This window comes from Lactuca saligna, chromosome 6 (genome assembly GCF_052625555.1).
Source record: "Lactuca saligna cultivar CGN05327 chromosome 6, ASM5262555v1, whole genome shotgun sequence".
NCBI lineage: Eukaryota > Viridiplantae > Streptophyta > Magnoliopsida > Asterales > Asteraceae > Lactuca > Lactuca saligna.
In genome coordinates, this window is record NC_136422.1 from 148,044,728 (window position 1) to 148,057,709 (window position 12,982).

Below are 12,982 nucleotides of genomic sequence, written 5' to 3' on the forward strand. Positions count from 1 at the left end.
AAGGCTGCCAGGGTTGCTTGAATGTCTGCAATGGCCTTGTCTGACATGATCTTTGATAGATTTATCGAGCTCTTGACTGCATGTCATGATTGTATCCGGTATGATCGGCCTTGCTCTGATACACTTGTTATGGTAAAGGTAGCGATAGAGAGAAATATTCTAAGAGATGGGAAAAATAACTTCTGGATATCCCGAAAGCATATGACGCTAGCATTCATAAAATAATCCCAAATTACAAAAAAGTACCTCACAGATAAAAAAAAAGCTATAACATGTCACATGGTAAAATATAAAATACCGACATTGTTTAGGGTTTGGGTTTTTTATACATATTGGCTCTAATTCCAAGTAAATTTTGCAAAATCAGTTCGCTGTGAATTTGGCAAAATATATCGGCTTTTATTAAATCCAAAATCACCGATACATATAAAAAAAAAATAAAAGATAATATAGAAAAAACAGAATCCTGAAAACAAAGAAAATATTTATCACTCCAAAATTATCTAATTCAATCTCTATCTTAACATCTTTTCTTCAAGGTATTCACTCTACTTGGACCTGAAACACATCCTTCCTTTCCTCCGTTTTCACCTTCGGAAGCACAACTTTCAACACACCATTCTTCATCTCCGCCTTGATTTCCTCCAGAATGTACACATCCGTCGGCAGATCAATCCTGGAAGAGTACCTCCGCCGCGCCTCTTCATCATCCTCAGAATCTTTCTCCTCCTCCGCTTTGATAATTAATGTGTTTTGCTCAACGGAGACCTTGACGTTCTCCTTGTCCAGACCTGGCATGTCGAATCGGAGATTCATAGTGTTTTCGTCTTCCTTTGCATACCATCCTCGCCTTCCTCCTAATCCTCGTCCGCGAGAGGCTGAGATGAATGGAGTGTCAATGAATTGGTCCATCATGTTAAAGATCTCGCTCAAGCTTCTCGCTGGAAAAACTGAATCGAAGAACATATTGGAAGTTATTAGAGACAAGAGACTTCATTATAGGAATTCTCACGACTTCAGAAGGTTAATACAGAGAACACAAATCAAATACGTATGAAAACAAATAAATATGAGTGTCAAACGAAAAACAATACTTGAAACATGGAACTCACCTGAGAAAAAATCATTGTCACGGCGGCGAAAACCAGAGGAACCAGACGAGCGATCCTCATCGATACTGCGGTGGAAATCTTCATAAGCGGACACCTGAGAAGCATTAGTGTTAAAGGAGCGTTGGACGGAGGGAATAGCGGAGACGGAGCGAATAGATTTAAAGATCTTGGTATAGTGAGAAGATGCGGCGGTGCTTCGCTTGAGAATTAGGGTAGTAGCCATTCCTGCGGTGGTCTTATGCTAACGTCCGTGGTTACAGCGATAAGGCTGGTATTAGCGGTGTAGCTTGTTGAAAGTTGTTAGATTATGTGGAGATGTTAGGGGAGAAAGAAGGGTTTTTGTAGTCGATAAAGGATTTTCGGAAATCGGAAGGCTATAGACAAGTAACGAAACTTCTAGATAATGATGTTTAATATTTATCCACTGGAATAGGGTATATAATATTTTCTTGATCATCACGTAAAAGATATTTCCTAAATATATATCACATACATTCTATGAATAACGTGGATTTAAAGATTATAACAACCTTTAATCAAAAATACTTAATGTATGTTACTTGACTTAGATTATGTTTGGCGAACTAGTTGATAGCTAAAAAACTAGCTGTTAAATAAAAAGGAAGCTGATAAATTAGCTAGATAATAGCTGAAAAGCTAGTTGTTAAATAAAAAGATAGCTGATAAAAAAATAACGTTTAGTAAAACTAACTGAAAAACTAGCTGAAATATATAAAATTACATAAAAAAAATATGTAAGATTATATGTTTCTATAATTAATTAAGAGATGTATTTGAAAATTTTTAAAAGGAAAAATGACACATATAACCCACAAACTTTTTAGGGTTGACACGTTTAGTCCCTAATTTATTTCTATGTTTTTTAAGGGACTAATGTAACACTCGGTTCCTGGTACGTATTTTAATTAAAGTAAACTCATGGTTTGCTCTAGACTCGGCGAGTTAGAGGGCCAACTCGTCCAGTAGACTCGACTGTGGATCGGTGGGATAAGTGACCTACTCGATGAGTTGGGAGACCAACTCGACGAGTAGGATTGTCGGGATGAAACCCTAATATTTAGTGTTTGCACCCTATTTAAACAACTTATAACGCCCCAACCCAACCTCCATTTTTCCTCCCAACCCAGTGAAAGCCCTAACTCGAATCCTAAGCCTCTGTTGAGTGTTCTTGAGTTTGTTGGTGACTTTGTATGCATTTGAAGTTGGAAGAGAATAAGAAAGCGTGGGAGTTCAAGTGGAAGGTAGCAAATCCAAAGGTTTTGCTTCATTTTTAGTTCATTCAGGGTAAAAAGATTGAACCTTGACCATCTACCTCTTAGATCTTGTTTTGGGGCTATTTTCTACCCTTTTATGAGTTTGTCAAGTTATAATCAGGTTTTGTGAGTGTGCTTGTAGTTACACTTCAGATCTGGAACCATTGAGGGTTCCCATGGCATAAGAGGTGCCAACTTTATGGCCATGGGAGACCCATGCAACATATAAACCCCTTTTTATGGCTTTTTGAGCCAAAACCCCATGCATGGACATCAAGGTTGGAACTTCATGTATAAAATGGACCTTAGGAGGTCAGATCTATGGTTTTGATGCATTAAGACCCATTATAACCGACTGTATAGTTTGGGACAAAGTGGGACTCGGTGAGTCGTTCATGGGACTCGGCAAGTCGGGACGTATTTTCCATCAAATCCTTCTGTTGATGGACCAGATGCTATGACGGAAGGTCCCTAGGTTGTTTAGGCTCTTTAGGGGCCTGGAAATCATCAAACTCAGTGAGTATATGAGCTAACTTGGTGAGTTCGAGGCAATGCCCCAAACACATGAAGACGGACTCGACTAGTTCAGGGGGAAACTCAGTGAGTCATAGACTGAACTCATCCACGCAGATGAAGATGAACTCGGTGAGTTTAAGGATGAACTCGATGATTCGGCTGAAGAAGGTCCGATATGTTGTTAAAGGCGAACTCGTCACGCTCTTGATAGACTTGAAAAGTAGGGACGACGTTGTGGCTTTTTTGGATATGGGGACTCAACGAGTTGGGGAATTAACCAACTCGGCGAGTCGAGTCAACCAGATGTTGACTTTGACCAAAGTTAACTTTGACCAGGGTTTTGACCTTGACCTTGACTTGGACTTGAGTGACCCTTATAAGGGTTATGAGTATGAAATAGTAATGTAGAGAGAATGTTGTGTAGGGATTGAGCAGTCGAGAAGAGTTGATTTCCATACTGAGGACAGTGCAGACACTACACGACATCGAGGTGAGTTACATTCCACTAGAAGTGGGTCTAAAGCACCAAGGTCGGCCCATTAGTAGTTGATTATAGTTGAGATGATTGTCTTCGTGATAATCATCTTTCATGTTGAGTCTATTATTATGTGCTAGGATGTTGTGATATATGTGTAGTATGGATATGAGGGGGATAGTCACCGGTTACCTGTTGAAAGATACCGAAGGGGTGGATAGTATCCATGCATGCCTAACTATATTATCAGGTTACATTATTATGCGATAGAGGTAGGGGTGAAATAGTTCCCGGCTACCGGTTGAAAGATACCGAGGGGGGAGGTTAGTTCCCGATTACCAGTTGAAAGATACCGAAGGAGAGGTTAGCTCTCGCTTACCGGTTGAAAGATATTAAAGGGGAGGTTAGTTCCCGGGCACTGGTTGAAAGATACCAAGAAATAGGCATTGTTATGTGGTATGTGCTATGATGGGGGAACTCACTAGGCTATGTGCTTAAGGTTTTTAGTTTTAGTTTTAGGTACCTCTTCGTCTAAGGGGAATGAGTCATCGGTTTTCAGTTTTACTCTTATATTATTACTATTTGATGAGATGGTTTTAAGAAACGTAACTATGTTTTATGAATTCATATGACCTGTCATGGTGAGCACCATAGTACCTGTCATGGTGATAGGGCGGTCGAGTGGTTTCCTTGGTAAAGAAAGAGGGAGGAATGAAATTCTGAAAGGGAGTGCGAATTCACGAAAGTGAAAGCGGCAGTGTAGAGTTATGATTGGAGTGGTCCGTCGATGGTTTTTGAGTAGCGTGTTGCGGTAGTAGAATAAAAGTTCATTCGACTTGATATGTTTGCTCAGGGCGCGGAGGGAATACCGCAGGCGTAGAGCCAGGGAGAGGGGTTCGGAAGGGATGCAGAGAGAGAGTCTTGGACTCTCAGTGAGATTCTAATCAGGGTTTTGGGTATGTATTAGCGGTTCATCCTGGAAGGATGTTTTAGGATATCATCAGTGTATCGGGTTTTCCAAACCTGAGGGTGCTAGAGCTAGATCAGCATGTGTGTGTGATTGCGAGAGGAGAACTCGGGGGAGTTGCGGAGTTGAGGATATCATCAGTGTATCGGTTCATCCTGGAAGGATGTTTGAGGATAACATCCCGGAATCGCAAGAGTAGAGTTGAAGGGCTAAAAGTGTAAGTTTCAGAGGGTGACTCGGCGAGTCCATGGATAGACTCGACGAGTCAGGTCGCAACTATGGTCGCGTATCAAGTGGCCTACTCGGCGAGTCCAAAGATGGACTCGGCGAGTAGGTGCTGTGTGAAGAAAACCCTAATTTTCGGGGTTGAGCCCTATATAAAGATCATTATGCCCCTCCACAGCCTCCCCTATTCCCACCTTGAGTCCCAAAAACCCTAATTTCGTGGAGAGCCCCATTGTTGAGCAAATTAGAGCTTGGAGAGGTGTTGGTTGAAGAAATCTTGAAGGAGAAGTGGATTGGATCAAAGGGCTTTGCTTGGATTCGAGTTTCATTATTGTTGAGGCATCCTTTGGAGGTAATACTTTCGTTCTTGGGCTGTGTTTTCCTAGTTTCTCATTTTGGGGTTGTGTGGGGAGCTTGGTTGTGTGGCATCTTGATGTTTGGAGGATGGATCTGAGGTTGCTACCTCAAATCTGGAGTGGAGAAGATCTTAAGAGCATTAAAGCCTCGGTTCTTGTGCTGTTAATGGAGCTATCATGTCCCAAACCTTGGTTCTAAGGTGAATAAGGCCTAGATCTCTTTAGATTCACGTAAAGTTTGCCACTTTACGTGATGGATGGATTGTAGGAGGTTGGATCTATGTTTTGGATCAATTGCATGGCCTGAGATGCTTATGTATGGATTCAGACCGATAGTACTCGACGAGTCACATGGGTGGACTCGACGAGTTGCTTGAAGATGGCCTGGAACTCGTCGAGTTGGAAGAACAACTCGGCGAGTAGGTTGAAGATAGCCTTGGACTCGATGAGTCTGTTCTTGGACTCGGCGAGTCTTGTCGAGGAGTCCCAATATTTCTGGTTGAGTCGATGAATCGGTGAGTCAGGGGATGACTCGGTGAGTTGGGTGCGAGTGGACTCAGAGTTGTTGGACTCGACGAGTCTTGGGGTGACTCGGCGAGTTGGGTCGCTAATTGAGGGAAGTTCTGAGCTTAAGGACTCGGCGAGTCATCAGGTTGACTCGGCGAGTAGGGTCGGTCAGGGGTTAACCAGTTGTCTTCCAAGGGTATTTATTGAGTTGTATGTTTTGATGTTCAGTGAAGGAGTTCGTGTCAGAGTTCGGAGCAGCGGGATCTTATCCTTTCAGCCGGCAGTTTCGAGGTGAGTTATCCTCACTATATCAACAGGGTCTAAGGCACCAAGGCCGGCCCTTTATTGGATTGAGATTCGGATATGGTTATTATGTTATTGTTTGATGTGTCTGCATCCTGGTAGCTAGGATGGTACATGCTAGGAGACCTTGTTAAGGTCAGTTTCCTGATATATAGAGTGATGCTATGCTAATGACCGGTTAGGTCGGTAACCTGGTTAGGTTAATGATATGCTATGTGATCTGCTTCCTCGGTTTGTTGACTATGACTGTTATATGATTGTATGTTTTGTGCACATGGTTGTTTGGACTGGAGATGGGTTGAGGCGGGTCCTGCTTTGTGCTGTAGGCCAAGATACCCAGGGCGGACCGGTTATTCCGAAGGCCCAGCGAGCGGTCCGGATAGGTTGTAGGCCCCACGAGGGCGGACCAGACGTGCCGAGGCTCGGAGAGTGGACCAGGCCGACTGAAGGCCCAATGCGGGCGGACCAGTCACATTGTAGACTCAGAGAGTGGACCAGGTGGGTTGAAGGCTCGATGCAGGCGGACCAACCCCACTGTAGACTCGAAGGACATGACTAGACCTGGAGGATGGATCCGATGGACTGAAGGCCCGATACGGCGGACCAATCACACAGTAGACCCGATATGCATGGTTGTTCTATGTTCTGTTATGTTATGTATGTTTATATGTTTTGGACCGGAAGGTCACAGCCTGGAAGGGCGGATACGTGGTTGGTATTTTGGGGGTATCTCACTAAGTTTTCGGGCTTACAGTTGTGGTTTAATGTTTTTCAGGTTCTTCAGGAGACTGTGGCAAGGCGAAGGCGCGATCGTACCGCTCCTCATGATTTTGTAGCAATGTGATTCTGCGAATACTCTAAATGATTTGTATTGAAAACCTTTTTGTAAACAATTTAATGAAAATCGGGTTATTTTGAAAATTTTAAATTGGTTGTATTTTTCGGATGTTACTGTTGGATTAGTGTCTAAGTCCATAACTGTTTTGGTATGTACTTAACTCGATTATGAGCATGGTCCTTTTGGGTTGCCTTCACCATAGCAATATATAGGATGATTTAAGGAGAGAAAGGTTTAAATATGATTTATTATTATATTATGAGAATAATATATTAAAGGAGAAATCATATTGTTTAATTAATATTGGTCAAGAATTAATTAAGAATTAATTTTGTGGTTAAAAGAGATTAATTAAACTTAGGGGACTGAAGTTGTAATTATAAGATAATTATAATTGGGCTATGGATCACCTAATAATATATAGGTTGAACGAATTCTATGGGAAGCCCATTAGAAATCGTCCAAGGGATATGTTTAAGGAGTCCATGGGCTGCTTAGGGCCTAAGCAGTCAGATTAGGGTTTCCTAGTTGTAAACCCCAATAGCCTACATGTATAAAAGGGACCCTTAAGCCCCAAAAACGTGGACAACACTTCCATTAGGGTTTCCAGCCGTTTTTGGTGCCTCCTTTTCTTCTCCTCTTCATCCAAGTTGCATATGGTGTTTGTGACTCCATTAGAGGTACTACACTTGTGGTACTTGCTTTCAAGAGCTAAGGAAATTCAAGGAACTAGTTGTTATTGCTATATAACAACAAAAGGTATGTATTCTAGCTTTATATATGAATTTCGAAAATTATAGTAGCATGCTAGGTTTCCTTTTGTGTTCATAAAGCTGTATAACTAATAGTGAAAACATAGATCCAATACTAGGGTTGCATGCACACATAGGATTGTTTGTATTAAAGACAACAGTGGTATCAGAGCCATTGGTTTTTGTTTTCAATTAGCTTTTATTCAAATTTATGAACTTGACATATTAGGGTTTATGGCTAATGAACCCTAAAGGCTAGGTAATTTTCGCAATTAGGGTTGCAAAACCCTAGATGGCGATTTTTGCTAGGGTTTCCCAAATCCTTTCCTTAGCCTCCAAGATTTTGAAATCTAGGGTTATCCAACCCTTGGATTTCGAAATTACCTCCTTCCCTAAGGTTAGATCCTAAATTTTAGGGATTTGGATAATCCCATATCTTGTAATTATCTTTTAATTGTTAAATATGGTAATTAAAGATCTTGAATTATCCCATCCCTTATTTTCGAGATTTAGAGAGGGATTCAAGGGATTAGGATATCTTAGATGTATAATTGGTAATTATCCTCATGATCTAGATAATCCCTTGTGATTTAATAATTTAAATTAATTGTTTAATTTATGGTAATTATTAAATCAAGAGTTTTAATATTTAAAATTTTAATTTAAATGTCTTAAATTCGAAAATTTTAAGTGAGATTAAAACCTAATTGTTTTGAAGAGTTTCAAAACTTGCCCTCAAGTTTTGGAATTTAAATTGTTGATTAAAAGTTAATTTTGAAAGTCTAAATTCCAAAACCCTGATTTTCAAAAAGTTCAAATTAAACCCTTATGGTTTTATTAAATTAATTAAGTGTATAATTAAAAGAGATTTAATAAATCCATAATGATTTTGGTTAGTTAAAAGTATAATTTAAACCACCTAGTATTTTAAAAGTGTAAAATACACCCTTATACTATATATAACATTAAAAGTTTAATATTATATATGTATAACTAAAAAGTTAGTCTTACCGTTAGTAGGCCTCATTCACGAAACTAGTCTATAAGGGGTGTTTAAGGAAATTGCCTATAAAATGGCGATTGAATGGGTATCCACTCTTACCCACCGCACTCTTGACTAGTGGAGGGTCGTTAGCCGAACGGGTAGGATAGGACAGAAACCTTCCATTATAAGTATAATGAAGTACAAAGTAACTAAATGCTTTTTCAAATTCCCAAATCATAGTTACTTTAGGCAAAATGTGAAATTGTATGCTAACCCATGGAATTACACTTCGTACCCTTGTCAAACGTTAGTGGAGCGTGTGTGGTTAACCGGCACACTAATTTGGGGATGACATTGGTAGCGAAGGGTGACTCGATGTTTGTCATAGATCAATGGAGCGTGTGTGGCTAACCGGCACATTGATTAGGTGATAGTAACATTGGGTGCACCATGTGATTCGTATGGTTATTTACACCTTGTTTGTGATCCTCGGCATCCCAGTCACAAATAGTAGGGCATAATCGAGATTAAACATGCCATTGAAAAGTTCAATGAATCTCAAAAGATCTAGGAGTTTCAATTCATTTAAAACTTAAACTTCTTTTTCGTTTTTCATGGTGGAAATTGGTAAATCGTCATTTACCTACCTTCAGATATTCTGCAACTAGATTACGGCATCCCTCTTCTAGGTTGTAGAGTATTGTGTTGGATCCTAGCTTGATGTTTCATTTAGGTGTTGCATCAAGAATTCTAATCAACTCAACTTGAATTTTCTCCCGTTTTGTAGATGTCTGAATCTTACAATGGTCTTCCCAAATCCTTTGGAACAAGCTTTCCAAATGAAGATGACGTTCCGAGATACGATCAAGGAAATGAGAGTCATGCTTCACTTCCTCCACCTCCTCCAATTATTCTCCCTGACCCACAAGTTCAAAGGCTTGAAAAGTTCAAGCTCACTCAAGCCCTTTTGGCAAGTAAACACGAAGATGGGAAACCTGTGTGTGCGCACGTCTTAGAGATGAAGTCATACATTGATAGGTTAAACATGTTGGGTGTCGAGATTTCAAGTGAGTTGGCTGTTGACTGGGTTCTTCAGTCACTTCCTGAATCATATAGTGAGTTCGTTAGAGAGTACTATATGATGGACCACGACGTGACCCTAATTGATCTCACCTATTTGCTTATAGCTGCTGAATCAGCAATGATTTGGCGTGCTGGTCAAGCAAATTTGTCTAGTGAATCAAACTCCCAAACTTCAATGGACACTGGCAACATTGGAAGTCCAGAAAGAACTAAGTCTGTGATTGTCCGATGTGTTGTGCCAAAGGAGTCTATTTGCTTTTATTGCCAAAAGAAGGGGCATTGGAGATGAAGCTGCCCTAATTACCTGAGAGATCTAAGAGATGGGAGAGTCAAGACGTATGGCTCTACTTCAGGTAAAATCCATTAACTAACTCTTTTAAGTTCCTATTCTAGATTCTTAATACATGATGTGATAAGATTACATTTTGATGTTTTGTAGGATCGAAGAAAAGAGAGGAAGCTTGAGAAAAGAAGTGAGTTGAATCTGATCATGAAGAAATGGATTTCGATCGCATTACTTGAAGAATGGATTCTTGAGCTACAACTTGGAGTTAGAATAGATTGTTAACATAGTTTTTCAATTGAATTGCATTGTAAGGACAAGTTTTTTTCCGCAATAAAATAAATTTTGATTTTGTCTTATTTATTTATCCTTACAATGAAATATATGAAAAATTGATGTTCATGTACTTCTATTATTAGCAAAATGGATTTGATTCTTAATTATGGAAATGTCAAAAGTGTACCAAATAGGGAGACTTTCTCATCGCCCAAGTTTCAATTGGACAGAAACTTGGAATCATGCAATGTGTATTGTATGATGAATGGAAAACTTTCACATTTGGGAAACTTAGACTAATTCTTTGGCAAAGTGTCAGTTGAAGGACTAGGAGATCAAGTACACAAGGTTGTGTGTTGATCAAGTCCACCACAAGAGTGACAAAGATATTCGTCATGATTTACTAAAGCTTAGTAAATATGATTATACTTATAAGATTAAGTATAATTCTGAGTTGATTGAAAAAGTTTCAATGAATAGTAGAACGAATAAAGAAGAATCAAGTAGGCAGAAAGATAAAAGTTTCTCTATTCTAAGAAGAAGGGAGAGTACCTTTTATTGTGTTTTATGATAAGTCTTAATGATTAAGAACCATATCTCAAGTGATCCTCTAAGTGAGTCTTAGTGCATTTGCATGTCTAAGAAGAGGTATCAAGTATTGTAGAAATGGATATATCAATAAGTCAATCATACTTCGTTCCAATATCAAGTCTTAGAGTCAAGATTGTGACATTGAGTGAAAAGTCTTAAGTAGGTTTATAACACTCATCAAATGTGGAATTTGGAAAAGTTTTCTTATTCTTGCACATTTGAAATTGGTAAGTTGTGCTGTCTTGGATAAGACAAAGACCAACTAGGACCAATTGTGTGAAGTGTTTTGTCTTGATAAATGCTTCACTAACTCTTGAATATTTGTTTGTCAAGAAATGTTTCTTGACAAGAGAATCTTATATGTCAAGAAGTCAGTGGGAGTCTTAATGGTCTTAAAAAGTTTCAAGAACAAATCAAGAATAAACCTTATCGATCATCACTAGCACACGACTTGAGGTTTACAACCTATCGTGCTGACATTGTTTTGTTTCTGTGCCATTCCAATTGAGTTAATTGTGTATATGAGTTCTATGAGTTCTCATTTGAATACACACTAAAGCCTTAGTCGATGGAAAGTAAATTGATATGTAAGGACAAGTTACTGAACTACTTGGAAGGCATGGTGGGCACTCGTGTTACCATAGGGCAAGAAATCAAGATTAAGAAAGTTCAGTCCATATGAGTTTGGATTTGTCGCAAACCTTGGTTTTGGCAAATTCACATGGATAGGAACTCATACACCATAAAATCTAAGTGTCATAAGATTCTCTCCTTCATGAAAATGACTGTGAGGAAATGCTTTCACTAAGAGAGATTTTAAGAAGATAGCAATTGTGAAAATTGCATTCTCAAATTCGATTATGGTTACGGCATCCCTTTCCATAGTTCGAATTGTGAGATTTGGCAATTAGTTTCAACATTTGGAACTTAGTAACATAAGTTATGAATTGTTTAAACACACATATGAGCTATCTAAGGCAAAGGTGTATAAGGTTAAGGCTTATCGAAGCATCTGGTAGTAGAAATATGAATTTCAGAAGTTCAATAGGCATTGTTTTCTGGAAGTTCATTTGTTTTCTGAATACATGTCAAAGCTAGTGGGAGCATAAATGTTATGCTTATATGATAATCATCATGATAGTGGGAGCATAAGTGTTATGCTTGTATGATTGTTATGGCGAGTATTGCAAGTTAGCAATATTAATTATAGAAAAACAAAGATTCCATTTGCAAAGTTGCATGGGTTGAAAAGTTGTTTTGCTATAATTAAGGGAGAGAATATTATACTCCGTTTCAAAATCTAAAGCTTAGATTAAGAAATTTTAATATTTTCAGTCAAAGGATACATTGTGTGTTCTTAAAATTCAATTATGATTACGGCATCCCTCTTCATAGTTCGAATTGTGAGAACATGACACATAAAATATTATGGCAAAAGATTGGTAAAGTATCATATCTTTATGTAAGACATTATGCATCGTGTCCCATACGCTTCGGGTATAGGATCGATTGTAAATGCTATAGTATTTTACCATTCTAAAATTTTCCAAATGTCTAGCACATTAAGAGGGAAAAAGGAATAGAATTGGTTTTGACTGAAAGAATTTAACAACTATCAAAGGACGATCCAAAGTTCGCTGAGGATTGATCGCTTGTAAGTAGTTGGAAGTATGGTATTTGATGGACCATATCGACATTATTATGAATAGATAAGATTCTATTAAGAATGAGTTGTCATATGGCAAATGTGGAAATGTTTTCATATTGGGAGTTGGATATTGAGAGTCTGTGCCTAGATTAGAAACTTTTATGCAAGAAGGATGTTCAAAGGAATGTACTTTGAATGTGAGACTTCACATCTATGGAATTGTCTTGTAACAATTTCTAAGAAAGTACTTTGTAATTTCATTAGCTACGTCTTGGTGACTTTTGTGCTATGATTTTGCAAAGGGATTGTTGCATAAAATGTTAGAATCTAGCATATTCTAGTAGTGGCAAGAACCTTGTGTTCTTACACTAATAATTAGGATTAAGGAATTGTGAAATGAGCATCATTGGAAAAGTTTTCAGGTGATCTATTTCACAAAGCATGGACCATAGGAAACACGGTGTGCATGCTTAGAGCATGGGACAATTGTTGTTGTAATTCAAGCAATGAGTTGATTATCCGAAACATTAAATGATAAATAATGAGTAATCAATATGGTGGATAAATAGAAGGGTTTTATTTACTCTCACAAGTTTGGGGCCATATAGGATTAAGTATTGTTGTCATGTTTCAATTTGCATGTTTTGACTTCCAGAATAACTAGGTTATTCAAACATCCACAGTTGGTCATACGTTGGGAGTAGGTATGAATAAAGACTGTCATGAATCTGTCTGTAGATTGTCTGAAGTGTTTAGACATGGCACAAGTTTGCTGCAGAGTTCATAAGTGC

General features: G+C 38.6%; 1 protein-coding gene across 1 annotated transcript; it reads right to left on the minus strand.

Moving 5' to 3' along the window:
- Positions 1–467: 467 nt before the first annotated feature.
- LOC145001219 (small heat shock protein, chloroplastic-like) lies at positions 468–1,491 on the minus strand. Its single transcript, XM_078960575.1, has 2 exons — positions 1,113–1,491; positions 468–950 (listed from the first exon to the last, which is right to left on the minus strand). The coding sequence occupies exons 1-2, from the start codon at positions 1,333–1,335 to the stop codon at positions 544–546; spliced, it is 630 nt and encodes a 209-aa protein (XP_078816701.1). The 5' UTR covers positions 1,336–1,491; the 3' UTR covers positions 468–543.
- Between the last annotated feature and the right edge of the window lie 11,491 nt (positions 1,492–12,982).

Excerpts from the sequence above, each read along its gene's own strand:
- LOC145001219 (XM_078960575.1), bottom strand. The coding sequence starts at position 1,335 with ATGGCTACTACCCTAATTCTCAAGCGAAGCACCGCCGCATCTTCTCAC. Across the intron at positions 951-1,112 it reads TGACAATGATTTTTTCTCAG|TTTTTCCAGCGAGAAGCTTG; the intron begins GTGAGTTCCATG and ends TCTTCGATTCAG.